Source organism: Amblyraja radiata, chromosome 6, assembly GCF_010909765.2.
Source record: "Amblyraja radiata isolate CabotCenter1 chromosome 6, sAmbRad1.1.pri, whole genome shotgun sequence".
Taxonomy (NCBI): domain Eukaryota; kingdom Metazoa; phylum Chordata; class Chondrichthyes; order Rajiformes; family Rajidae; genus Amblyraja; species Amblyraja radiata.
The window spans coordinates 103,581,466-103,606,145 of NC_045961.1; the positions used below are offsets into that span (position 1 = coordinate 103,581,466).

At 47.2% G+C, this 24,680-nt stretch overlaps 1 protein-coding gene across 1 annotated transcript; it reads right to left on the reverse strand.

Moving 5' to 3' along the window:
- Positions 1–7,672: 7,672 nt before the first annotated feature.
- Positions 7,673–18,584, reverse strand: aqp11 (aquaporin 11). The gene is made up of 3 exons (XM_033023374.1): positions 16,613–18,584; positions 12,937–13,053; positions 7,673–9,645 (listed from the first exon to the last, which is right to left on the reverse strand). Exons 1-3 carry the CDS (start codon positions 17,244–17,246, stop codon positions 9,551–9,553), a joined length of 846 nt encoding a protein of 281 aa, XP_032879265.1. The 5' UTR covers positions 17,247–18,584; the 3' UTR covers positions 7,673–9,550.
- Positions 18,585–24,680: the final 6,096 nt, after the last annotated feature.

A 24,680-nucleotide genomic window follows, 5' to 3' on the forward strand; every position in this document is an offset into this window, starting at 1 on the left:
TCTGCAGTGCTTTCCGGTCGGAGACAGAGCAGTTGCCATACCATACTGTGATACAGTTGGTAAGGATGCTCTCGATGGTGCAGCGGTAGAAGTTCACCAGAATCTGAGGAGACAGATGGACCTTCTTCAGTCTCCTCAGGAAGAAGAGACACTGGTGACCCTTCTTGACCAACGATATAGGTAAAAAAAGGGGTGAGGTCCTACAAGATGAATTTAGGGAGCTAGGAGATAAACTTAAAAGTAGGACCTCAAAGGTAATAATCTCTGGATTACTATCAGTACCACGGGCCAGTCAGAGTAGAAATAGGAGGATATTGCAGATGAATACGTGGCTTGAAAAATGGTGCAAGAGGGAGGGATTCAAATTTTTAGGGCATTGGAACCAGTTCTGGGGGAGGTGGGACCAGTACAAACAGGACGGTCTGCACCTGGGCTGGAATGGAACCAATGTCCTTGGGGGAGTGTTTGCTAGTGCTGTCGGGGAGGATTTAAACTAATGTGGCAGGGGGATGGGTACAAGAGCAGAGAGGCAGGGGGGTGTAAAATGAGGGTAGAAGCAATAGGTAGCAAGGTGAAAAGTAAAAGTGGCAGGCAGACAAAAAACCAGGGCAAAAATCAAAAAAGGCCACTTTTCAACATAATTGTATAAGGGGTAAGAGCATTGTAAAAACAAGCCTGAAGGCTTTGTGTCTCAATGCAAGGAGTATTCGTAATAAGGTGGATGAGTTGAACGTGCAGATAGCCATTAATGATTATGATATAGTTGGGATCACGGAGACATGGCTCCAGGGTGACCAAGGCTGGGAGCTGAACATCCAGGGATATTCAATATTCAGGAGGGATAGAGAGAAAGGAAAAGGAGGTGGGGTAGCGTTGCTGGTTAGAGAGGAGATTAACGCAATGGAAAGGAAGGACATTAGTTTGGAGGATGTGGAATCGGTATGGGTAGAGCTGCGAAACACTAAGGGGCAGAAAACGCTGGTGGGTGTTGTGTACAGGCCACCTAACAGTAGTAGTGAAGTTGGAGATGGTATCAAACAGGAAATTAGAAATGCGTGCGACAAAGGCAAAACAGTTATAATGGGTGACTTCAATCTACATATAGATTGGGTGAATCAAATTGGCAGGGGTGCTGAGGAAGAGGATTTCTTGGAATGTATGCGGGATAGTTAACACGGGATAAATCAACATGTAGAGGAACCAACGAGGACTGGGTATTGAGTAATGAGGAAGGGTTAGTTAGCAGTCTTGTTGTACGTGCCCCCTTGGGCAAGAGTGACCATAATATGGTTGAGTTCTTCATTAGGATGGAGAGTGACATTGTTAATTCAGAAACAATGGTTCTGAACTTAAAGAAAGGTAACTTTGAGGGTATGAGACGTGAATTGGCCAAGATTGACTGGCAATTAATTCTAAAAGGGTTGACGGTGGATATGCAATGGAAGACATTTAAAGACTGCATGGATGAACTACAAAAATTGTTCATCCCAGTTTGGCAAAAGAATAAATCGGGGAAGGTAGTGCATCCGTGGATAACAAGGGAAATCAGGGATAGTATCAAAGCGAAGGATGATGCGTACAAATTAGCCAGAAAAAGCAGCATACCAGAGGACTGGGAGAAATTCAGAGACCAGCAGAGGAGGACAAAGGGCTTAATTAGGAAAGGAAAAATAGATTATGAAAGAAAACTGGCAGGGAACATAAAAACTGACTGCAAAAGTTTTTATAGATATGTGAAAAGAAAGAGATTAGTTAAAACAAATGTAGGTCCCTTGCAGTCAGAAACAGGTGAGTTGATCATGGGAAACAAGGATATGGCGAACCAATTGAATAACTAGTCTGAAGAAGGGTTTCGGCCCGAAACGTCGCCTATTTCCTTCGCTCCATAGATGCTGCTGCACCCGCTGAGTTCCTCCAGCAATTTTGTGTACCAATTGAATAACTACTTTGGTTCCGTCTTCACTAAGGAAGACATAAATAATCTGCCGGAAATAGCAGGGGACCGCGGGTCAAAGGAGTTGGAGGAATTGAGTGAAATCCAGGTTAGTCGGGAAGTGGTGTTGGGTAAATTGAGTGGATTAAAGGCCGATAAATCCCCAGGGCCAGATAGGCTGCATCCCAGAGTACTTAAGGAAGTAGCTCCAGAAATAGTGGATGCATTAGTAATAATGTTTCAAAACTCTTTAGATTCAGGAGTAGTTCCTGAGGATTGGCGGGTAGCAAATGTAACCCCACTTTTTAAGAAGGGAGGGAGAGAGAAAACGGGGAATTACAGACCAGTTAGTCTAACATCGGTAGTGGGGAAACTACTAGAGTCAGTTATTAAAGATGGGATAGCAGCACATTTGGAAAGTGGTGAAATCATTGGACAAAGTCAGCATGGATTTATGAAAGGTAAATCATGTCTGGCGAATCTTATAGAATTTTTCGAGGATGTAACTAGTAGCGTGGATAGGGGAGAACCAGTGGATGTGGTGTATCTAGACTTCCAGTAGGCTTTCGACAAGGTCCCACATAAGAGATTAGTATACAAACTTAAAGCACACGGCATTGGGGGTTCAGTATTGATGTGGATAGAGGACTGGCTGGCAAACAGGAAGCAAAGAGTAGGAGTAAACGGGTCCTTTTCACAATGGCGGGCAGTGACTAGTGGGGTACCGCAAGGCTCAGTGCTGGGACCCCAGCTATTTACAATATATATTAATGATCTGGATGAGGGAATTGAAGGCAATATCTCCAAGTTTGCGGATGACACTAAGCTGGGGGGCAGTGTTAGCTGTGAGGAGGATGCTAGGAGACTGCAAGGTGACTTGGATAGGCTGGGTGAGTGGGCAAATGTTTGGCAGATGCAGTATAATGTGGATAAATGTGAGGTTATCCATTTTGGTGGCAAAAACAGGAAAGCAGACTATTATCTAAATGGTGGCCGATTAGGAAAAGGGGAGATGCAGCGAGACCTGGGTGTCATGGTACACCAGTCATTGAAAGTAGGCATGCAGGTGCAGCAGGCAGTGAAGAAAGCGAATGGTATGTTAGCTTTCATAGCAAAAGGATTTGAGTATAGGAGCAGGGAGGTTCTACTGCAGTTGTACAGGGTCTTGGTGAGACCACACCTGGAGTATTGCATACAGTTTTGGTCTCCAAATCTGAGGAAGGACATTATTGCCATAGAGGGAGTGCAGAGAAGGTTCACCAGACTGATTCCTGGGATGTCAGGACTGTCTTATGAAGAAAGACTGGATAGACTTGGTTTATACTCTCTAGAATTTAGGAGATTGAGAGGGGATCTTATAGAAACTTACAAAATTCTTAAGGGGTTGGACAGGCTAGATGCAGGAAGATTGTTCCCGATGTTGGGGAAGTCCAGGACAAGGGGTCACAGCTTAAGGATAAGGGAGTAATCCTTTAAAACCGAGATGAGAAAAACGTTTTTCACACAGAGAGTGGTGAATCTCTGGAACTCTCTGCCACAGAGGGTAGTTGAGGCCAGTTCATTGGCTATATTTAAGAGGGAGTTAGATGTGGCCCTTGTGGCTAAGGGGATCAGAGGGTATGGAGAGAAGGCAGGTACGGGATACTGATTTGGATGATCAGCCATGATCATATTGAATGGCGGTGCAGGCTCGAAGGGCCGAATGGCCTACTCCTGCACCTAATTTCTATGTTTCTATGAGTTGAGGTATTGTGGGTCCAAGAGAGGTCATCGGAGATGTTGACCCCCAGGAACCTGAAGCTGGAAACACGTTCCACCTCTGTCCCGTTGATGTGGATGGGGGTGTGCGTGCCGCCCCTAGATTTCCTGAAGTCTACAATGAGCTCCTTGGTCTTCTCATGTCCTCCAGAGATGCTGTCCGACCTGCTGAGTTATTCCAGCACTTTATGTCCCAGACTTGAGATAACATGCGGACACAGGCCCACCGGGTCCGCGTGATCACCCTGTACACTAGCACCATCCTACACGAGATCTTCAGTTTCTTCCCACACTTCAAAGACGTACAGATTTGTAGGTAAATTGGCTTGGTAAATGTAAAAATTGTCTCTAGCATGTAAGATAGTGTTAATATGCGGGGATCGCTGGTCGATGTGGGCCCGGTGGGCCGAAGGGCCTGTTTCCGCGCTGTATCTCTAAACTAAATTAATACGGAAACATGTTCACACTGACCAGTCTCCCAGCACCTGACTCAAGGCCTTATATTGCCCGACGATTCAAGTGCTCATAAATGCTGTCAGCAGATCTACCTCCATCGACTGCACAAACCTCCCAAATCAGTGTCCTACCAATTTGGTCTTCCACACATCCCCGATTTTCAGTGTTGCACTGTGATGCTGACTGACCAGCTGAGTACTTGCAGCATTTTCTGTTTTTATTGAGACCACAAAGAATGGTTGCTACCTGCTTTGTGCTGGCAGAGATGGTGGAATCAGATACAATCACTACCTTTAATGGACAGTAACATAGACACTTAAATAGGCACAGCTAGACAATACGTGCAGGAGTAGGCCATTCGGCCCTTCGAGCCAGCACCGCCATTCAATGATCATCCCCAATCAGTACCCCGTTCCTACCTTCTCCCCATATCCCCTGACTCCACTATCTTTAAGAGCCCTATCAAGCTCTCTTTTGAAAGTATTCCAAGATGGCGGCGCTGCCTTAGCAGCTGCGGCTCGCCTGCAGTCCGTCTGTTTTTTTTCTTTTTTGTGTTGTTCTTTTGTCCTGTTTTAGTTAATTTTTTGTTTATTGTGTATGTGTGTGGGTGGGGGGGGGAGAAACATGTTTTTGGTCTCTTATTTCGGGGGGGATGCGACTTCTCTCGTATTCCCCCGTCTCCGCCGAGGCCTAATAGCGGAGCAGGCGGCCTCGGAGCTGGAGCTGCGGCGTCCCGACCTCGGAGCGGGCAGCGGCGACCCGACCTCAGCCCCGGGCCCAGTGGACGACATCGTCGGGAACTCGCAGGTTGGTGACTTGTTCTCCGGAGCTCCCGCGACAACAGCTGCGTCCTCTGGACTGGAGGGTGTCTTCGACCACCCCGGGCCGCAGAGTTGAACCGGCCCGTTCGCGGAGCTTGGATTCAGCCGCGGGACTGACATTACTTACCATCACCCGGCACAGTGCAAAATCCGAAGCCTGGATCGCCTCGGCGTAGAGGGAGAATAAGAAGGGAAGAGACAAAGACTTAAGACTTTTGCCTTGAATACTCCTCATTGTGATGGATGTTCATTTGTGTTTATTGTGTGTTTTTGTCATTTTTTACTATATGTAGGACTGCAAGGCAACAAAATTTCGTTCAGTCTGAATGACAATAAAGGCTACTTGACTTTGGCTTTGAACCGGCCTCCACCGCCCACTGAGGCAGAGAATTCCACAAACTCACAACTCTCTGAAAAAGTGTTTCCTCATCTCTGTTCTAAATGCCTTACCGCTTATTCTTAAACTGTGGCCCCTGGTTCTGGACTCCCCCAACATCGGGAACATGTTTCCTGCCTCTAGCCTGTCCGAACCCTTAATAATCTTATATGTTTCAATAAGATTCCCTCTCATCCTTCTAAATTCCAAAGTATACAAGTCCAGCCGCTCCATTCTCTCAGCATATGACAGTCCCGCCATCCCGGGAATTAATCTTGTAAACCTACGCTGCACTCCCTCAATAGCAAGAATGTCCTACTCAAATTAGGGGACCAAAACTGCACACAATACTCCAGGTGTGGTCTCACTAGGGCCCTGTACAACTACAGAAGGACCTCTTTGTTCCTATACTCAACTCCTCTTGTTAAGAAGGCCAACATGCCATTCGCTTTCTTCACTGCCTGAAGTACCTGCATGCTTACTTTCATTTACTGATGAACAAGGACCCCCAGATCCCATTGTTAATCCCCTTTTCCCAACTTGACACCATATCCACATTAACTGCATCTGCCATGCATCTGCCCACTCACCCAACCTGTCCAAGTTACCCTGCATTCGCATAGCATCCTCTTCACAGTTCACACTGCCACCCAGCTTTGTGTCATCTGCAAATTTGCTAAGGATCAGAAGGACACAGTCCTAATTGAAAGATATTGCATGTAAACGACCCTTCGGCTGGCCCACCATGTCAACACCAGCCATCCACACTGATTCTATGTTATTCCACTTTCTCATCCACCCCTACACACTAGGGTCAATTTACAGAGGGGCAATTAACCAACAAACCCACACGTCTTGGGAATGCGGGAGGAAACCAAAGTACCCAGAGGAAACCCACGCAGCCACAGGGAGAATGTGCCAAAACTCCACAAAGACAGCAACTGAGGTCAGGATCGACGCGGGTCTCTGGCACTGCGTCAGCAGCTCTTCCAGCTGCACCACTGCAGACAAATGGAATTAATGTGGATAGGTATAAAGGTCAGTATGGACATGGTGGGACAAAGGGCCCATTTGTATGCTGTACATCTCTATGTCTAAGGAGCACATCAAAAGTAGGGCGAGAACTTGAATGGAAGCAATTGGTAAGGTGTCGGGGGAAGCAACATATTTTTGATTGGCTAGTGCTGAGCTTCTGGATGCACCGTTCTATGAATTGCCCAGTTACCCAACACATCCCTTGGAGACCACCTGTGCTATCGTGGCTCTGTGGAAGGATGGAATCAGACAGCCCAGCTTGGACTTCCCAGGGTGTCTAGTTCTATTACTTCCGGATGGAAAGACAGAAACATTCTTCCGAACAAGCTCCCAACTGAACCTTTCAGGATAATGGGATTAATCGGGCGAGAGTAATTCTGTACAGTCCCTGTGCAAACTCTCATTCCTGGAATTTTTCCTTTAACTCGTTGAGGAACAGCACTGGTAGCCACTTCTTTGCTCATCCGAGTTGCCCATCAGAAACTTTTGGCCCATCCAAATCCATGCCAGCTCTGTGCTAATCAATGCCCGTCACCCTTGGACATGTAACTGTGTGCTCTCACTTGTCAACCTGGGCTCCTGATTAACTGCTTCCATCAAAGCAGCAAGTTCCAAATTGACTTCCCAATGCAGCACAAGAGCTGGCCATTCAGCCCGTTGGGTTCATGCCAGTTTTCAGTTTCCTTCTTCCTTATTTCCCCTCTACCCCTTCCCCTATCCTTTCTCTCATACCAATCAATTCCCTTTTAATTATTTTTGCCACTTCCTCTCCTCGGGGTAATTTATAGCAGGCAATTCACCTACCCAAAATAGACACAAAATGCTGGTGTAATTCCAGCGAGTCAGGCAGCATCTCCGGAGAAAAAGAATAATCGGTGACATTTCGGGTCGGAATCCTTCTTCAGACACTTCTGCAGTCTGAAGGAGGAAAATGGTGCCCCGAAGGAAACCCATGCGGTCACAGGGAGAATGTGCAAACAACACCCGGGGTCAGGATTGAACATGGGTCTCTGGAGCTGTGGGCCACAGTGCCACCATATGCAGCAAATACAGGGAATGTGATATTGAGATGGATGATCAGGCGAGATTGCATGGAATGATGGAAGAAGCTTGGACCTTGGATATTTGATGGTCAGTGTTTTATCATTGTACCAAAGTGCAGGCCTCTGTCTGTATCACCCTGTGACTGAAGGCCTACTCCTGCCTTCTGATGCGGATTACTTTTCCAATTTAAAATAACTCATCAAGAACTGTAAGTCCAGTAATTGCAAATAATGGCAAGGTAGGCTGCAATAATCTTAAACAATTTCAAAACATTTACTCATCAACGTGGTTCCAAAGTGTCAAGGAATGGTCATTTAATCGGAATATACAGTGAAAATGCATCACCAGGTCAGGAAGAGTCTAACGGATCTCACCTGAAACCTTCAGGTATAGTCCCCATCTCTATCAAATATGACTTTGTTTCCAGTTACCTTCCTGCATTCCCGGAATTCATTATCCAGCAGCTATAAATCACATTTTCAGTGTCCATAGGCTGGTGTAACTCACAGTTCCCTACAATGGGTATCAGGTGCTTTCTGATGCGTTGCCGAATTATAAAAGCCTGGACTAGAGTCTGACCTCAGTTTCTTCCAGGAGTGAGTACAACCTCTCGAAAGCTGAAGACTGACATTGGAACCCAGACCGATAATTATTCCGGTTTGCGCAGTGGCTATCCCACTGAACTGCCTGCTCACCTTTTAGACTTGAGAAACAGCGCGGAAACGGGCCCTTCGGCCAACCGAGTCCGCGCCGAACAGCAATCACCCCGTACACTAGCACTATCCTACACACTAGGGACAATTTACAATTTTAGCAAAGCCAATTAACCTACAAACCTGTACCTTTTTGGGATGCAGTACCCAGAGAAAACCCACGTGGTCACAGGGAGAACGTACAAATCTCCGTGCAGACAGCATTGAACCGGGGTCTCTGGCGCCGTAAGGCAGCAGAACTTTCACTGAGCCACTGTGCTGTTAGTTGAGCCATTGGAAGAATTTGATTTTCCTAATCTCAAATAAAAATTGCACCCTCCATCCCCCTCCCCCCACACACTCCCTTGAGGAGTTCTCTAACTTTTCCAAACATGAGAGAACGAATGAATTAATACAAAATTCTACACTATATCTAAAAATGACACTACCCTGACAATGGTCTGGGTGTTAAAGGGCTGTTAGTCACTGTTCAAATGTTGATTAAATTAAACACAATTCAATTTAAGAGAGTAAAATTCAACTTTCAGATGATCTCACTATCCAGACACATTTAATGGGGAAGTTACCCTAATCAACAACACGTCCTTTGTAAGTGAGAGTTTATTTTCTAACTGCTTATCTCTTCTTTTGGTTCATATGTGAATCCATAATTCATTGGCTCACAGATGGCACGACACAGTGAGTGTACTATCCCCTACCATCCTTCCCCTAACCCCCACTCCTGGCACTGTGCCAATGCACCCCAAAGTTATCCACTGTGATGGTTCTTCGCGTGATTGCCTTCTCTCTCCCTCTCCCTCTGTGGAATGCAGGCGTGGCAACCCAGCCTTGCAATTGTACCATCCAACCCTCTGGCCCAGCATCAGCACTGCCCGTCCCACGCTGACGCTGCAACTAAATGGAGCACCCACGCAGCCAACCAGTGCAACTCCTCGCCGCAGACCCTCTCCCCTCTCCCCATCACATTCACTGAGTCCATAAACAACAGCAGGTGCTACAGGACAAACATTAATAAAACAATAAAATCTAGTGGTACAAGTGTGTTTCTATAGAACTCTGCTGACCAACAACCCCTAGGATATAACTAAGCAGCTTTACAGTTGTGTTATTAAGACAGATTCTTCATTGACAAGATGGTTTGCCTCTACCGATGTAGTTCGTGTTAGCACCCATCCTTGCCTCTTAAGACAAGAGACTCCTTCTCCAAGGCAGCAGCAACCTCGGAACAACCACAGATCCACAGAATAAAATCTACGTTAGAAATTTTCCTCAACTTTTGTAAAAGATTCCCTAAAAATTGTTATACAGACCTCTGTCGATTAATACAGCTTGCTTACAGTCCTTCATTTATCAAAGTCCCAGTTGAAATGGAAGGAAAAGCTTCATAATGCGATCGACCTCGTTCATTCACCCTTCAGTCTCTCTTCATGCTGCTCCTCGGAGTTTGCACAGCGGCGTTGGCACAACATACCATCCTCTTGTCAAACAACATCACAGCTGTCAGGGCACCTGGAGGAGTGGGCAGGAGGAAGAGATTAAGGAGCGAGAAAGAAGGGGAGGGAGAAAACAGTAGGGAGTGACAGAAATCCAGGGGGATTTCGAGATCTGTTCCAAGGTTGGGCAGCAGGTAGAGTCAGAGTCATACAGCGTGGAAACAAGCCCTTCAGCTCAACTTGCCCATGCCGACCAACATGCCCCATATACACTAGTCCCACCAGCCCACAGTTAGTGCTGCTGCCTCTGATCCTGACCAGTGTTGATTGTGTGAAGTTCGTACATTCTCCCTCTCACCAAAGGGGAAGTTCACTGGACACTGCAGACTGTGGTGTAGGTAGCTATTGTACCTAATTGAGCAGCAACGTCAGAAGGTCCAGCTAAATTCTACTCCAGGATACGTTCTGTCTCCACCCACTAGCAATGACACATTTACCAATCTACAGTCATGCCAGGCATGCATGGCTATTGACACAGTCGTTCCGACATAGGAGGTGGCAATTTGATCCTTCTAGGCTATGCTGGCTCACACAGCAATCCCATCAACTCAATTGCAACATCACTTATTTCGCTCTCCCTGAACGCAAGGAAATAAAGTCAGGAAACGTCTAAAGACGTTCATCAATCCCCCGATTTCTCCATTGATCACTCATAGAAAATAGGTGCAAGAGTTGGCCATTTAGCCCTTCGAGCCTGCACCGCCATTCAATATGATCATGGCTGATCATCCAGAGCCAGTATCCTGTTCCTACTTTCTCCCCATATCCCTTGATTCTGTTAGCGTTAAGTCGTATATCCAACTCTCTCTTGAATACATCCAGTGAATTGGACTCCACTGCCTACTGTGGCAGGGAATTCCACAGATTCAGATTTTTCTCTGGGTGAAAAATGTTTTCCTCATCTCAGTCCTAAATGGCCTACCCCTTATTCTTAAACTGTGGCCCCTGGTTCTGGACTCTCCCAACATGGGGAACATCTTTCCTGCCTGTCCAATCCATTAAGAGTTTTTGTGTTTCTATAAGATCTCCTCTCATTCTTCTAAATTTCAGCGAATACAAGCCCAGTCGATTCATTCTTTGGATCCAAATACACCAGGGGCAATTTGTAGTGGCCAACTAACCAACAGACCCGCATGACAGTGGGAGGAAACTGGAGCACCTGGAGAAAACCAAACTAGTTCACAGTGAGAACTTGCAAACTTTACTTATCACGATTGAACCAAGGCATTGGAGATGCCAGACTGACCTGCTCCTGTGCCATCTACCTCTTTAGAAGGCTTAGGAAGTTTGGCATGTCCCCAACAACCCACATATACTTCCACAGATGCGCCGTAGAAAGCATTTTATCCGGATGCATCACAGCCTGGTTTGGGAACAGCTCCATCCAAGACCGCAAGAAACTGCAGAGTTGTGGATGCAGCCCAGACCATCACACAAACCAACCTCCCTTCTATTGATTCCATCTACATTTCACACAGCCTCAGCGAGGTCACCAGCATAATCAAGGACCAGTCTCACCTCGGTCACTCCCTCTTCTCCCCTCTCCAATCAGGCAAGAGTTACAGAAGTTTGAAAACATACAACTCCAGATTCAGTTTCTTCCCAGCTGTTATGTCAACTGAACCATCCTATCACCCAGCAGAGTGTGGTCCTGACCTCCCATCTACCACATTGGAGACCTTGGAACCATCTTTAATCAGACTTTATCTTGCACTAAACGTCATACCCTTTATCCTGTATCTGTGCACTTTGGACGGCTTGATTATGATCATGTGGTGTCTTTTCACTGACTGGATAGCATGCAAACAAAACCTTTTCACTGTACCTCAGTACACGTGACAATATTAAACTCAACTAAACAATGTTGCATTTCATGCAAGACTGAAGTTCTGTCCAGTCCTAAGGTGAAGGGGGAACTGGAACTGCAGATGCTGGAATCTTGAGCAAAGCAGAGTAGAAAATTAACAGAAGTTTTGGGTAGGGCCTCTCTAGACTCTGAGACATCGCCTGTCGATTCCCTCCACAAACACTGCCTGACCAGCTGAGTTCCACCAGCACTTTGTGTTTTGGTGAAGCAAGGACCTCAACATTTTCAACACTGCAGCAGCAGTTGTGTCTGTTAAGGTGAATGATAATCTATCACACTGCTAGCTTGCAGATGATACAGAGCCTTGACAAACCAATTACTCCATGGTTGCTCTGATCACAGTACAGGTGAGGTTAGTCATGTTCAGATCTCGAGACGAGAGCTACCGAGAACAAAGGGGGTTTTTGTACTGGGGAGTCATTGACGATCATGGGAGAAGCCTGCCTTTTCTTAATCATTAACTGACATTGCTACAGGATGGACACCACTGTTACAGTTGGATCCGGTTATCAATTGACAAGGGCTGCTAGCGGGGTCTTATGAACAAGATTAAAGACCATGGTATCATCAGCAAGTTATAAATAGAGGAGGAAAAGTGGCTGCACAGACGATGTTTCTCGAAGAACGCATCTCATTGATGCCTTCAAAGATTGCTTTGGTCGAATGAAATGCAAGAAAAAAAACCTTCATATTGATAACCCTGTGGTATTGACCAATTGGCCATCACCTCCCTCAAGATTCATCCAATTCTGCCAAACCAGAGAAGACAAGAGATAGTCCATGGTTTAAAACCAGGAATCCATGCAAGGCTGATGAACAGCTCAATGAACACAACCACCATATCCGTTATCAGGCTTCTGAACGGTCCTTTCATAAGCTAGGGTACTGTCCGATCCACCTCTACCCGATTACAGACATTGGACTTTGTCTCTGGAACTCTTTTGCTACAATGCTGAGAACTATATTCAGTACTCTGTATCTTGTTTTCACTCTGTGGCAACAAAGAACTGCAGGTTTATTTACAAAGATGGAGACAAAGTTTTGGAGAAACTCAACGGATCAGGTAGCATCTCAGGAGAAAAAGGGATGGGTGACGTTTCGGGGCGGGTCGGGTTTGAACAAGTTCCCAAACCAAAATGTCACCCATCCTTTTTTTGTCGGAGATGCTGTTTGAACCGCTCAGTTACTCCAGCACTGTGTGCCTATCTTTTTTTTTCCCCTTCACTCTACCCATTGTATGCGAGTTTGGCTTTATTGTAGCTATGTATAGTAATATGATTTGATAGCACGCAAAACAAAACTCTTCACTGAACCTCAGTACATATGACAATAATAAATCTAAACACTGGGTGTCATTTTAGCTGCCGGAGTGATCGACCAGCTCGAGTCAACCCCTTTTGGCTCCCTCAGGCCTTCCCACATGATGATAAGCCTCCTTACCTAGGAGAGGTCCAAGCCAGTAAGCGAAGCTGTATTCGAGGTAGGTATATCCGTCACAATGGAACGTGATTGAAAAGGCCAGCGCTGGGTTGAACACGGCTCCCGTCAGCCCTCCAGCTGGTGACAGAAAGATTACAGAAGTCACAGAAATCCAAGCAATATTAAGAACTGGAAGTGATTGCTAAGTTTACGTCAGGCGGATGGTTTCTTGGCATATCCAATCTCGTACCTCGATCTGTTCTCCCCAACTGTTTCCCGATCGACTTGCCAATTTGGACCAAGATGCCCCATCTACCCTAGTCCCACCTGCCGGTCCATATCCCTCTAAATCTTTCCTTTCAATATACATTCCAAGTGTCTTTTTAAGACATTAATTTACAAAAAAAGTGCAAAGTGCTGGAGTAACTCAGCAGGTCAGGTAGCATCTATGAAGAACAATGGATTGGGATCTTCTTCAGCTTCTTTAGTCGAAGAAGGCTCCTGATACAAAATGTTACCCATCTATGTTCTCCAGACATGCTGCCTGGCCCATTGCGTCACTCCAGCACTTTTTTTGTCTTCTGATGTGTTTATCTTGCCGGTTTCCAACTTGCCTTTCTCAAAAGCTTTATTCCAGAAGAATAGCAATAGATAGGGTTGCTATTGTGATCCAAGCACATCCAATAAGCACTGCATGGCACAGTGAGAGACTAGCAGCAAGCTCTCCAACATCCACGTGGTGATAATAAGATTATCTGGTTTTAGTGATTGGTTTAAGCAGTGCTTTTTTTGTGATAGCACACATCAGTATGGCATACCGCCTCTTCCAAAACGTTAGACGTCATTATTTCATTTTCCGGCAATGTGACATGTATGTTTATTAATGGTGCATACCAGCATCTTTTTCTGTTTGATAATAAGCACTGGATTCAAGGAATAAAGCTATCACGAGTTCTTTATCGTTCATCAGACTTCATAGGATCTCAGTCTTGTAGGGTTTTTTTTTAAATTTATACCTTTTCACAATCTGGGTGGCAAGACCAGTATGTCCCTGTGACCATGCGTTTTCTCCAGATGCCCTGGTTTCCTCCTAAGTCCCAAAGGTTAATTGGCTAATGTGTTCCTAGTGTGCAGGATACAACTAATGTGCGGGAGATCATTGGTCGGCACAGATTTGGCGGGCCATAGAGCTGGTTTCCCTGCTGTATCTCTAAACTAAACTTAAAAAAGACTAACAAACTTTCATCCCCACTACTATACGCAGCCTGAAGAGGAGTCCGACCCGAAAAGTCATCTATGACCTCCACAGATTCCACCTGACCCGCTGAGTTACTCTAGCACTTTGTGACTTTTTTTGTTTTTACCCCGATATATGAATTAACAAATAAGTCATACCTAATTACTGGGTTTTCCGCACATGGAATAGGTTCCTTTCACAGTTTCTTAGCACCTCAATGTTATAAATCTCAATTAAATCTCCAAATTGCTTTGGTTATGCAATCATAACTACATATCATAACTATAATTAGTATAGAAAATAGTCTTTTTATTGAAAATCAAAACTGCACATATTAAAAATCTGAAATTAAAAACATAAAATACTGTGAACACTCGGCAACTCAGCATCCATGGAGAAAGAAAGAGTTAACGTGTCGTGTCTAGGAATTTCCCGTTTTTAATTATCTCCTCATAACTATAATCCTCTAGCCCTGGCAGAATCGTCGGGAATCTATTCTGTACCCCATTGGGGAGTCAATCTCTCGCGGTTGAATTACTGGACTAGAAACAAGAGTTCTGGACCAGAAACACCAGTGAACCAGAGATACCAGTTCAGTTTAGTTTAGTTTATTGTCACGTGTACCGAGGTACAGTGAAAAGCTTTTGTTGCGCGCCGTGTGAATATTTAAAAGCTTCTTAAATCCCATTGTTGTATCTCCTTCCACCACCACCCCAGACTGTACATTTGAGGCACCCACCAATGTGTAAAAAGGCGTGCCCACAAATTTGTTTTTAAAATATATACGCACAATATGATCAAATCTTAACTGCTTGTACAATTGAAGGATAATTGGTGATGTGTAATAAATAATGGGAGAGATAGACATTCTGTGAATGAATAAACAAAATCCAAAGTCCATGCTCTGCTATGGTGACCTGAGATAGCTGGGGAACCACGTACTTTTGAAGTTAAATGATTGATTGATAGATAAATACAGCATGTAAACAGGCCCTTACTCCCACACTGACCATCATCACCCATTCACACTAGTTCTACATTACCCCACTCTTGCATCCACTCCCTTCACACTTGGGACAATTTACAAAGGGCAATTAACTTACAAGCCGCAGGTCTTTGGGATGTGGGAGGAAACCGGAGCACCTGGAGTAGACCCACACAGTCACAGGGAGAACATGCAAACTCCATACAGACAGCACCCGAGGTCAGGATAGAACCAACCAGCTCTACCAGCTAGGTCTGTCAGGGTTCTGTGAATAGAGGTTGGGGTGTTATATTACAGTTGTACAAGACGTTGATGAAGCCACATTTGGAATATTGTGTTCAGTTTGAGTCATTCTGCTATTGGAAGAATGTTGTTACACTGGAAAGAGTGCAGAGAAGATTTACAAGGGTGTTGCCCGGACTTGAAGAGGTTGGGCAGGCTAGGACTTTATTACTTGGAGTGCAGAAAGAAGAGGGGCAATCTTATAGAGGTGTAAAAAATCATGAGGGGGATAGATGGGATGAATCACAGGGTCTTCTACCCAGAGTAGGGAATCGGACACAGGACCAAAGGACACAGGTTTATCATGAGAATATAAGGATTTAATTGGAACCTGAAGGGCAACATTTTCACCCAGAGGGGGTGGGTATATGGAACAAGCTGCCAGAGGAGGTAGTTGAGGCAGGTACTATAACATTTAAAAGACATTTGGACACATATGGGGACTAGGGGAGAATACGTGTTCAGCACGGACTAGAAGGGTAGAGATGGCCTGTTTCCGTGCTGTAATTGTTATATTAAATTAAATTTTTAAATTAAATTACTTTATTTATATAGCACATTTTTAGTCAACTTGCATTGACCCCAAAGTGCTTCACATAATTACATCCACACACACAGGCAAAGGTGGGTGAAGTGTCTTGCCCAAGGACACAACGACAGTATGCACTCCAAGCGGGATTCGAACCAGCTACCTTCCGGTTGCCAGCCGAACACTTAGCCCATTGCGCCATCTATGGTTATATTATCTGGTTATATGATAGGAAATGAGGGTTATCAGCCAAATACCAGCAGGTGGGACTAGTGTATCAGCATCTTGATACATCTTGATCAACATTAGCAAGTTGAGCCGAAAGGAAGACACAAAATGCTAGAGTAACTCAGTAGATCAGGCAGCTCCACTGAAGAACATGGATAGATTATATTTTGGGTCAGGACCCTTCTTCAAAGTAGTAGGGCCTGTTTCCATGTTGTATGACTACTTGACAATCTATGACCCAAAGCATTACCTATCCATGTCATCCAAAGATGCTGCCTGACTTGCAGATTGATTCCAGCACTTTGCGTTCCATGCAAGATTCCAACATCTGCAGTTCCTTATGTTCACGCACCACTGTTCTACTGGGGAGACCAAGCTTATATTTTCCGACGGCTAATGAAGGTAATGCATTCCGCGGCGGGAGTTGTGACCATACCTGCAAACACCAGGAAGGTGATTAACCCGGCCACCAAGAACATCCTGCGATTAGCAGAGAGATGATGGAAGCGGACGATGACGGCCCTCAGGCTGAAGGCACAGGAGAACTCTACGAACATGCCGTTGCTTAAGGTACTGGTCTTCATTGCCGAGGTGCACTTAAAGTGGTTCTGGCAGTGGTGCCAGTGTAGGTCGGACATGTGCAGGGTCCAGATAGTCTCGGTCACCCGGCGGGCGGCCAAGGCTGCCAGTACTTGCAGCAGCACCTTGGACAGGGCCAGCTTCCCACTATACTGCCCGCAGAGGAAGCGCTCCAGAGTGTTGACTGGGTTGCAGCTGGCGCTGCCAAAGGTGGAGAGGTGAACCAGGGTGACGAGGTAGACCAGCACCAGGGACGGCCCCAGCCCCGGCAGCAGCCCCGACTCCCCTAGCAGCCTCAGCTCGTGGGTGCAGATGCACAGCTGCAGGGTGGAGATGAATTCGATGGCCAGTTGCAGCGGTGTCTGGCTCAGCCCACCCCCTCGTTCAATCACGCACCGGGGCTTCAGGAACTCCCTGGCTATTTGCCGCAGTACCTGGCACACTGTCACCGTGCTGGCCACGGTGCCCATGGAGACCAAGATGTTCTGCATGGCGAGGCTGGTGGACTCTGCTTAGGGTGAGGTAGGGGTGGAGAGGTGATAACAATCCTACTGGGTGAACTGAGGCAGGGAAAGGTTTAAAACCCTCTGCTAGGGATCTTGGCTTTAAACCCTCTGCTGGTGAAGCTGCGAAAGATGGAAAAACTTCTGCTGTTGCAACCTTTTATTCCCTCTGTTGGGGCACCGTTTAAACCTTTTGGGGCAATGCTTTATTCTATTGGGGCAAACCTATTGGGGTAATGCTTAACACTCTCTGTAGGAAGTGCGGGGGGCAGTTACACCCTCAGCTGGAGCAAATAATCCATCCTGTCCTGACAGGGCAGTCAAACCCTTAACTGGTGCAGTTTAAACCCTCCTGATGGGGCAGCTAAACCTTCTGACAGGGCAATTAAACTCTCTGACAGGGCAGTTACACCTGCAGTTGAGACAATTAACCCTCCAACTGGACAGTTACCTCTGCCAGAGGTAGTTAAATTCCCAAAGGGGCAGTTAAACACTCAGTTGAGACAAATGACCCTCAGGGAGGACAGTGAAGCCTCTGATGTGGTGGTGGTGGGTTGGGTGGGGTGGGGGCAGTTAAACACTCAGTTGAGATAAATGACCCTCAGGGAGGACAGTGAAGCCTCTGATGGGGATGGGGGGGGGGGGGGGCAGTTAAACTCTCCTTACTCCCAGAGGGTAAAGTTAAACCCTTGGTTGAGACAATGAACCCTCTGACAGTGGCAGTTGAACCCCCCCCAGCCAGGGGTAGTTAAGCCTCCTGACTCCCAGAGTGATAGTTAATTCACCAGCTGAGGCAATGAACCCTCTGACAGGGGCAGTTAAACCCTCCGGAACAGCACAGGACAGCACCTAACACAGGACAATTAAAACCCCGAGTCCCAACGGGGTAGCTAAACCCTCAGTTGAGACTATTAACCCTTTGACAGGACAATTAACCCTCAGTTGAGACTATTACCCCTTTGACAGGACGTAAGTCCTCAGCTGGGACAATTCACCGTGTGAAGGGACGGTTAAAGCTCTGACAAGACCGTTAAACCCACGGCTAGCTCTCCTGTCGGGGCAGTTTAAACCCTCACTTGAGGCAATTAAACACCTTGACAAGGCGGGTAACTCTGCTGACGGGGCAGTTAACCCTCCCCTCCCCCCGGGGTGGCGGTAACCCCACTGCCGGGTAGGTCGCTGGGATGGGACGCGGGTAGAGAGAGGCAGGCCTCACGGTGCTGGCTGTGTGTGTGTGTGGGGGGGGTGGGGGCTGTCCCGGGCCTGCTCCACCGCCGCCGCCGCCGCCGCCGCTCCTCTGTCGTCCGTCAGACGGACACCGCTCTCCCGCCCCGCTCGCGCCGAGCCGCAGTACACGTGGAGGGAGGGGGCGTGGCCAGTCGCTGTGGGCGGGGTCTGTTACCATGGGCGGGGCAAGGGTTGTGAGCTTGGGTCGGTTGTCGTGGGGCGGGGTCTGTTGCCGTGGGGCTGGGTCTGTTGCCATGGGGCTGGGTCTGTTGCCATGGGCGGGGTCTGTTGCCATGAGGCGGGGTCTGTTGCCGTGGGGCGGGGTCTGTTGCCGTGCGGGTGTAGTATGGACATGGCAGAAACTGGGTCAATTATCGGGTACTGCAGAAAATGGGGGGATTTGGGGGCATTAAAGAAAGTGGGAGGCCCCCAGAGTGAGGACATTTCTTAGTTTAGTTTATTATCTTCAGCTGTACCAAGATACAGTGAAATGCTTTTGTTTGCATGTTTTCCATCAAGGAAAAAGATTTAAGTGAGTTCGGTATTCCGACTGCGCATGCCCAGGTCATAGGTCACTGGCTATAAACACTCGGCAACGGCTTGCGTTTCGTCCGTGGTCGGGGCTGGTTCTCCGTCGCTGTAGCCACTGTTCCCGTCCATTCCCCGGTGTCCCCAGCCGCTGGCTCTGCTGTCTTGGCCAGCAGCCCTCCACCTCCACCACCCCCCCTCCCCTCAGTCGAACACCGAGACCCTGCTGAAAATGGGCAGCCGCCGGCCCTGCTCAAAGACGGGCGACCCGGAGCCGCTGCTGCTCGAGTCGTCCTGGTCGGAGAGAGAGTCTGCGGACGGGCTCCTGCCGGCCATGGGCAGGCTGGGCGCACGCTGGAGTTGCGGGTACTGTTGGTGATGGTGGCGTTGGCGGCAGCAGCAACCTCCTCGCCTCGCTTGCCCAGCCCCAAACCCAGAGTCCGGGCCAGGTCCAACTCCAGGTCGGGGCTGAAGGCACCGCAGCGCGACCCAGTCGAGCGCCGGGCCAGAGGAGGCTGAGCCCAGGCTGGCGCTCTGGTGCAGACTTGGGCCGGGGCCCTCGTTCCTCCTCGGGGTTGTGGATGAAGTGGCAGCGGGTACCGTAGGGGCAGAAGCCGGTGGTGTGCAAGATACGGCTTGTACTTGGGATGGTGGCTGAGGGAGCGCAGCTCGGCCAGGCCGTGGGCTAACTGGCACTTGTTGCCATAGTGGCCCATCGGGGATACAAGATACATTTATTTGTCACACCAATTGGTACAGTGAAATGTGTGGTCGCCATACAGCCATACGAATAATAAAGAGCACAGAACACGATAGTTTTTAACACAGACACCCCCACACAGCAGGATCAAAGTTTCCCACTGTGAGGGAAGGCTTCCTCTGGAGTTGGAGCGGGGTTGGGCTGGAGTTGGCGCTGGCTGTGAGCCTGGGGCCGGTGTCCCGTCGGTCCGGACGTCTCCAGCCGTCCCGTGGGCGGGGATGGGACACTCGCGCGGGGGGACGGGGACAGTCCAGTGGTCTGATGTCTGAAGAAGGGTTTCGGCCCGAAACATCGCCTATTTTCTTCGCTCCATAGATGCTGCTGCACCCGCTGAGTTTCTCCAGCAATTTTGTGTACCTTCGATCTTCCAGCATCTGCAGTTCCTTCTTGAACACCAAGTGCAGGACAAAACCTGGCATGTCATCAGTTGATACAGGTAAAATTATTTTTTTATAGGCAGATGGTTGGACAAAGGCCACAACAGAAGGTGTGAGACAAAAGGTTGAAGAGCTGCGAATTGGCACAGTTGAATGATGACTAAGTTAACAGTGTAGTGCGTAATTCAATGGCATGGAGAATGATTGAAATGAGCGTGTGAGTTTGCATCAACAACGGCAGTTAGTTGAGTCATGATGACAAAACAACTGAACCCATTTGGTTCATTAATGTCCTTAAGGGAAGGATATCTTCCAGCCTCCTCCAAGCCTGAATTTATATGTAACTCCAGACTCACAGCAATGAGGTTGACTCTTCACTGACCTCTGAAATGTCCTCAGAAGTCACTCAGTTCAAAGAGTCATAACACTGTGTGGAAGCAGGCCCTTCGACCCAACATACCCATTTATACTAGTCCCACTTGCCTACATTTGGCCCATAGCCCTCTAAACCTGTCCTATTCATGTACCTGTCTAATTGCTTCTTAAACGTTGGGATAGTCCCTGCCTCAACTACCTCCTCCGGCAGCTCGTTCCATACACCCACCGCCCTTTGTGTGAAAAAGTGACCGCTCAGATTCCTCTAAAATCTTTCCCCCTTCACGCAGAGAGTGGTGAGTTTCTGGAACTCTCTGCCACAGAAGGTAGTTGAGGCCAGTTCATTGGCTATATTTAAGAGGGAGTTAGATGTGGCCCTTGTGGCTAAAGGGATCAGGGGGTATGGAGAGAAGGCAGGTACAGGATACTGAGTTGGATGATCAGCCATGATCATATTGAATGGCGGTGCAGGCTCGAAGGGCCGAATGGCCTACTCCTGCACCTATTTTCTATGTTTCTATGTTTCACCTTAAACCTATGCCCTCTGGTTCTCAATTCCCCAACTCTGGGCAAGAGACTCTATGCGTGCACCCAATGAAATAAAAGTGACCACCACAACAATGGCACTTATTTTGCTGAGCAACAGAGGGGCTCTCCTATCTGGTGGCTGCTCCCAGAGACACATGGCAAGGAAAACATCAAGTACTGCTGGACAATCATCAACTTGGTGAAAGCCGCACTTTAAGCTGCCCCAAACCTGTTTGTCTTACAGTGCAACGAGATGCCTGTAAGGGGACGCTGCTGCCTGGAACATCCCAGGATGCAAGAGAACATTGAAGCAGACAGGGCAAGCGCTATTTGAGTGAAATTCACACAGTGCAAAGCCAATGTGATACAGACACACACCACGATGAACAGGAAGGTTGGCGTTGTATTTAAGACGGTGCAAGCACAGTGTTCTGGAAGGGTCACAAGTCTTTTAAAAGAGGGGGGGGGAGATGGGGGGGGGGGGGTGCGCGAAGAAGGAGTGGAGAAAACTTTTAAGAAGCCAGAGATACACGGCTGTGAAGTTCGGCGGACATTAACATTACCGGTTGGTTATCCTTGGTTCTAAAAATTACTGTTTACGTTTTTTATTCCCCATTGAGCCAATGAAATTCACCGATCAGCACCGGCGACAACCTACGACAACTTATGACCTCCTGGCGACACACTACCACTGCACCTACGGCACAAGAATTCCCGCTATTCTCCAAGGAGGCTTCATTCTGGTCGCCGCTAACATCTTGAAAAACTAACGTCGACCAGAATGAGACCGCGACTAGTTCCGAGAATGCGGGAACTACTCACGACCATGAAAGCGACTCCCCGGCAACCCCCCGCAAACTCCTGTAGTCGCCTAAAAAGTCACCTGTGGGACAGGCCCTCGTATTTGATTTTTCCATCCTGGGTAAAAGATTCTGATACTCTCCCCTAACTATGCTTCTCACAATTTCATATATTTCTATCAGATAATATTTCTCCGGCATTCCAGGGAAAACAATCCAAATCTATGCAACCTCTCTCTGTAGCTAATACGTCCTAATTTAGGCATCATTCTGGGGTAAAAATACATAGAGTGCTGGAGTAACTCAGCGGGTAAGGGTAGCATCTGTGGGCAGGTAACATCTGTAGGACATGGGCAGGTGACGACCGAAAATGTCACCTGTCCACGTTTGGCAGAGATACTACCTGACCCGCTGAGCTACTCGAACAGCCTGTGTCTTTTTTGGAGAGCAGCACTTGGAGTTCCTTGTATCCATTACTCCAGGAAATCTCCTTTCCACCCTTTCCAAAGACTCCACATCACTCCTGTAATGGGTTGACCAGAACTGCGCGCAATACTCCAAATGCGCCCTAATCAAAGTTCTATAAACCGATAGCATAACTTCCTGACTCTTATACTCAATGCCCCAACCTTCGAAAGCAATTCAGCAATATCATACTTAAAGGTGGGACTGTTTGCTGTTATAACCAAGGGCCACATGGTGTCCCCATATACACAGTATCGCTCTTCCCTTTCTCCGAACCAATATTATTGCATCACATTTATTTGCCGTTATCCTAACATATTAATATGGCAAGAATACTCAAGGTGGCACATTGCTAAGTATATTAAACGTATAAGTTACTCAATTGCTAAAGTATCTACTCAATCACTTGAATCTACTCAAGGCACAAGTCTGCGGGCCAATATTGGTAAATGAGATTAATAGAGAAGGGTTCTTGATGTTTAACATGGAGGGGGGTGTGGGGGGTTGGGGCTATTGTTGTTTGGCCATTATTGTGGCTGAAGGTCCTGTTTCTGTCATAGAGATAGTATGGCTCTCTACCACTTGATGGGCCCACCACTTGATGGCCCCAACAAAATCATTGGATATGTGTTTAATGTGTTTAAAGTAGGAGTGCTGGAATGCTGCGGCATGGCTCTCCCCACCACCTGTTCATGCCAAGTATCGAGTCCCCTTCTATGCTGGCGTGTGAACCACACATGCACAACCCTAACCGCATCTCTACCTCAGCAACAATCTTGTATAGGCAGCACTAAGTGCTTTGACATACTATTACAGTCAGTTAACCAGTAATATCTAATAACTTATTCTATTATTGTTTCCTGTTTATTTATTTTTTGTGTGAACATGCTTGTAAAGCTGCAGCAAGTAAGGCGGTCATGGTGGGGCAGCGGTAGAGTTGCTGCCTTACAGCAAGTTCAGCACCGGAGACCCGGGTTCAATCCTGACTACGGAGTTTGTAGGTTCTCTCCGTGACCGCGTGGGTTTTCTCAGAGATGTACGGGGATGGCTGGTTGGCGCGGACCCAGTGGGCCGAAGGCCCTGTTTCCGCTCTGTATCTCTAAACTAAACTAAACTAAGAATTTCATTGCAAAGACACAAGATGCTGGAGTAACTCAACAGGCCAGGAACGATCTGTGGGGTCATTATTGGCTCCACCCTCCCTGAGATCATTTGTTGTTGGTCCTGATTTGTTCTGACCTTTTCTCGCCTCCAGTTTATTTCCACCCCGCCCACCCCCCACCACTACTTTCAGTCTGAAGAAAGATTCCAATCTGAAACATCACCTATTCTTTTTGTCCAGAGATGCTGCCTGACCCGCTCAGTTACTCCAGCATTTTATGTCCAACTCTGGAAAACATGCCATACAAGAAGGGTTTTGGCCTGAAACGTTGCCTATTACCTTCGCTCCATAGATGCTGCTGCACCCGTTGAGTTTCTCCAGCACTTTTGTCTATCCAGGCTATTAAACTCAACTCATACTAAACTCTGAACATTAATAGCACATTGCACTTTATCTGTTTATTTATGTATGTGTGTATATATATATATTCAATGGTATATGGACACACTGAGAAACATAGAAAATAGATGCGGGAGTAGGCCATTTGGCCCTTCGAGCCTGCACCGCCATTCAATATGATCATGGCTGATCATCCAACTCAGTATCCTGCACTTGCCTTCTCTCCATACCCCCTGATCCCTTTAGTCACAAGGGTCACATCTAACTCCCTCTTAAATATAGCCAATGAACTGGCCTCAACTACCTTCTGTGGCAGAGAATTCCAGAAATTCACCACTCTCTGTGTGAAAAATGTTTTCCTCATCTCGGCCCCCTTATCCTTAAACTGTGACCCCTTGTCCTGGACTTCCCCAACATCGGGAACAATCTTCCTGCATCTAGCCTGTCCAACCCCTTAAGGATTTTGTAAGTTTCTATAAGATCCCCCCTCAATCTTCTAAATTCTAGCGAGGACAAGCCGAGTCTATCCAGACACTTATCTGTATTTATGCCTACAATATCCTGTTGGGCTGAAGCAAAGCAAGAATTTCATTGTCTTATCTGGGACACATGACCATAAACTCTCTTGAATCTTGAAATCCAAATAAAAGATTTAACACAAAAAATTGAAACCCTTGACATAAAGTCAATGATGTAAAGACAATGATATCATCGAAAATGACTTCCGGTCTTGACGTCATCACAAATGGGGGGGGGGGTGTCGTGTGATTGATGTGAGGGAGGACCAATCGGGCGCGGGGGCCGGAAGGTGCCGGCCAATGGAGCGGAGGAGGGGCGGGCCTTGCAGCAAGTTAGGTTGTG

Excerpts from the sequence above, each read along its gene's own strand:
- aqp11 (XM_033023374.1), bottom strand. The coding sequence starts at position 17,246 with ATGCAGAACATCTTGGTCTCCATGGGCACCGTGGCCAGCACGGTGACA. Across the intron at positions 13,054-16,612 it reads CACCTTCCTGGTGTTTGCAG|CTGGAGGGCTGACGGGAGCC; the intron begins GTATGGTCACAA and ends TTCTGTCACCAG. Across the intron at positions 9,646-12,936 it reads CTGGCTTGGACCTCTCCTAG|GTGCCCTGACAGCTGTGATG; the intron begins GTAAGGAGGCTT and ends CCACTCCTCCAG.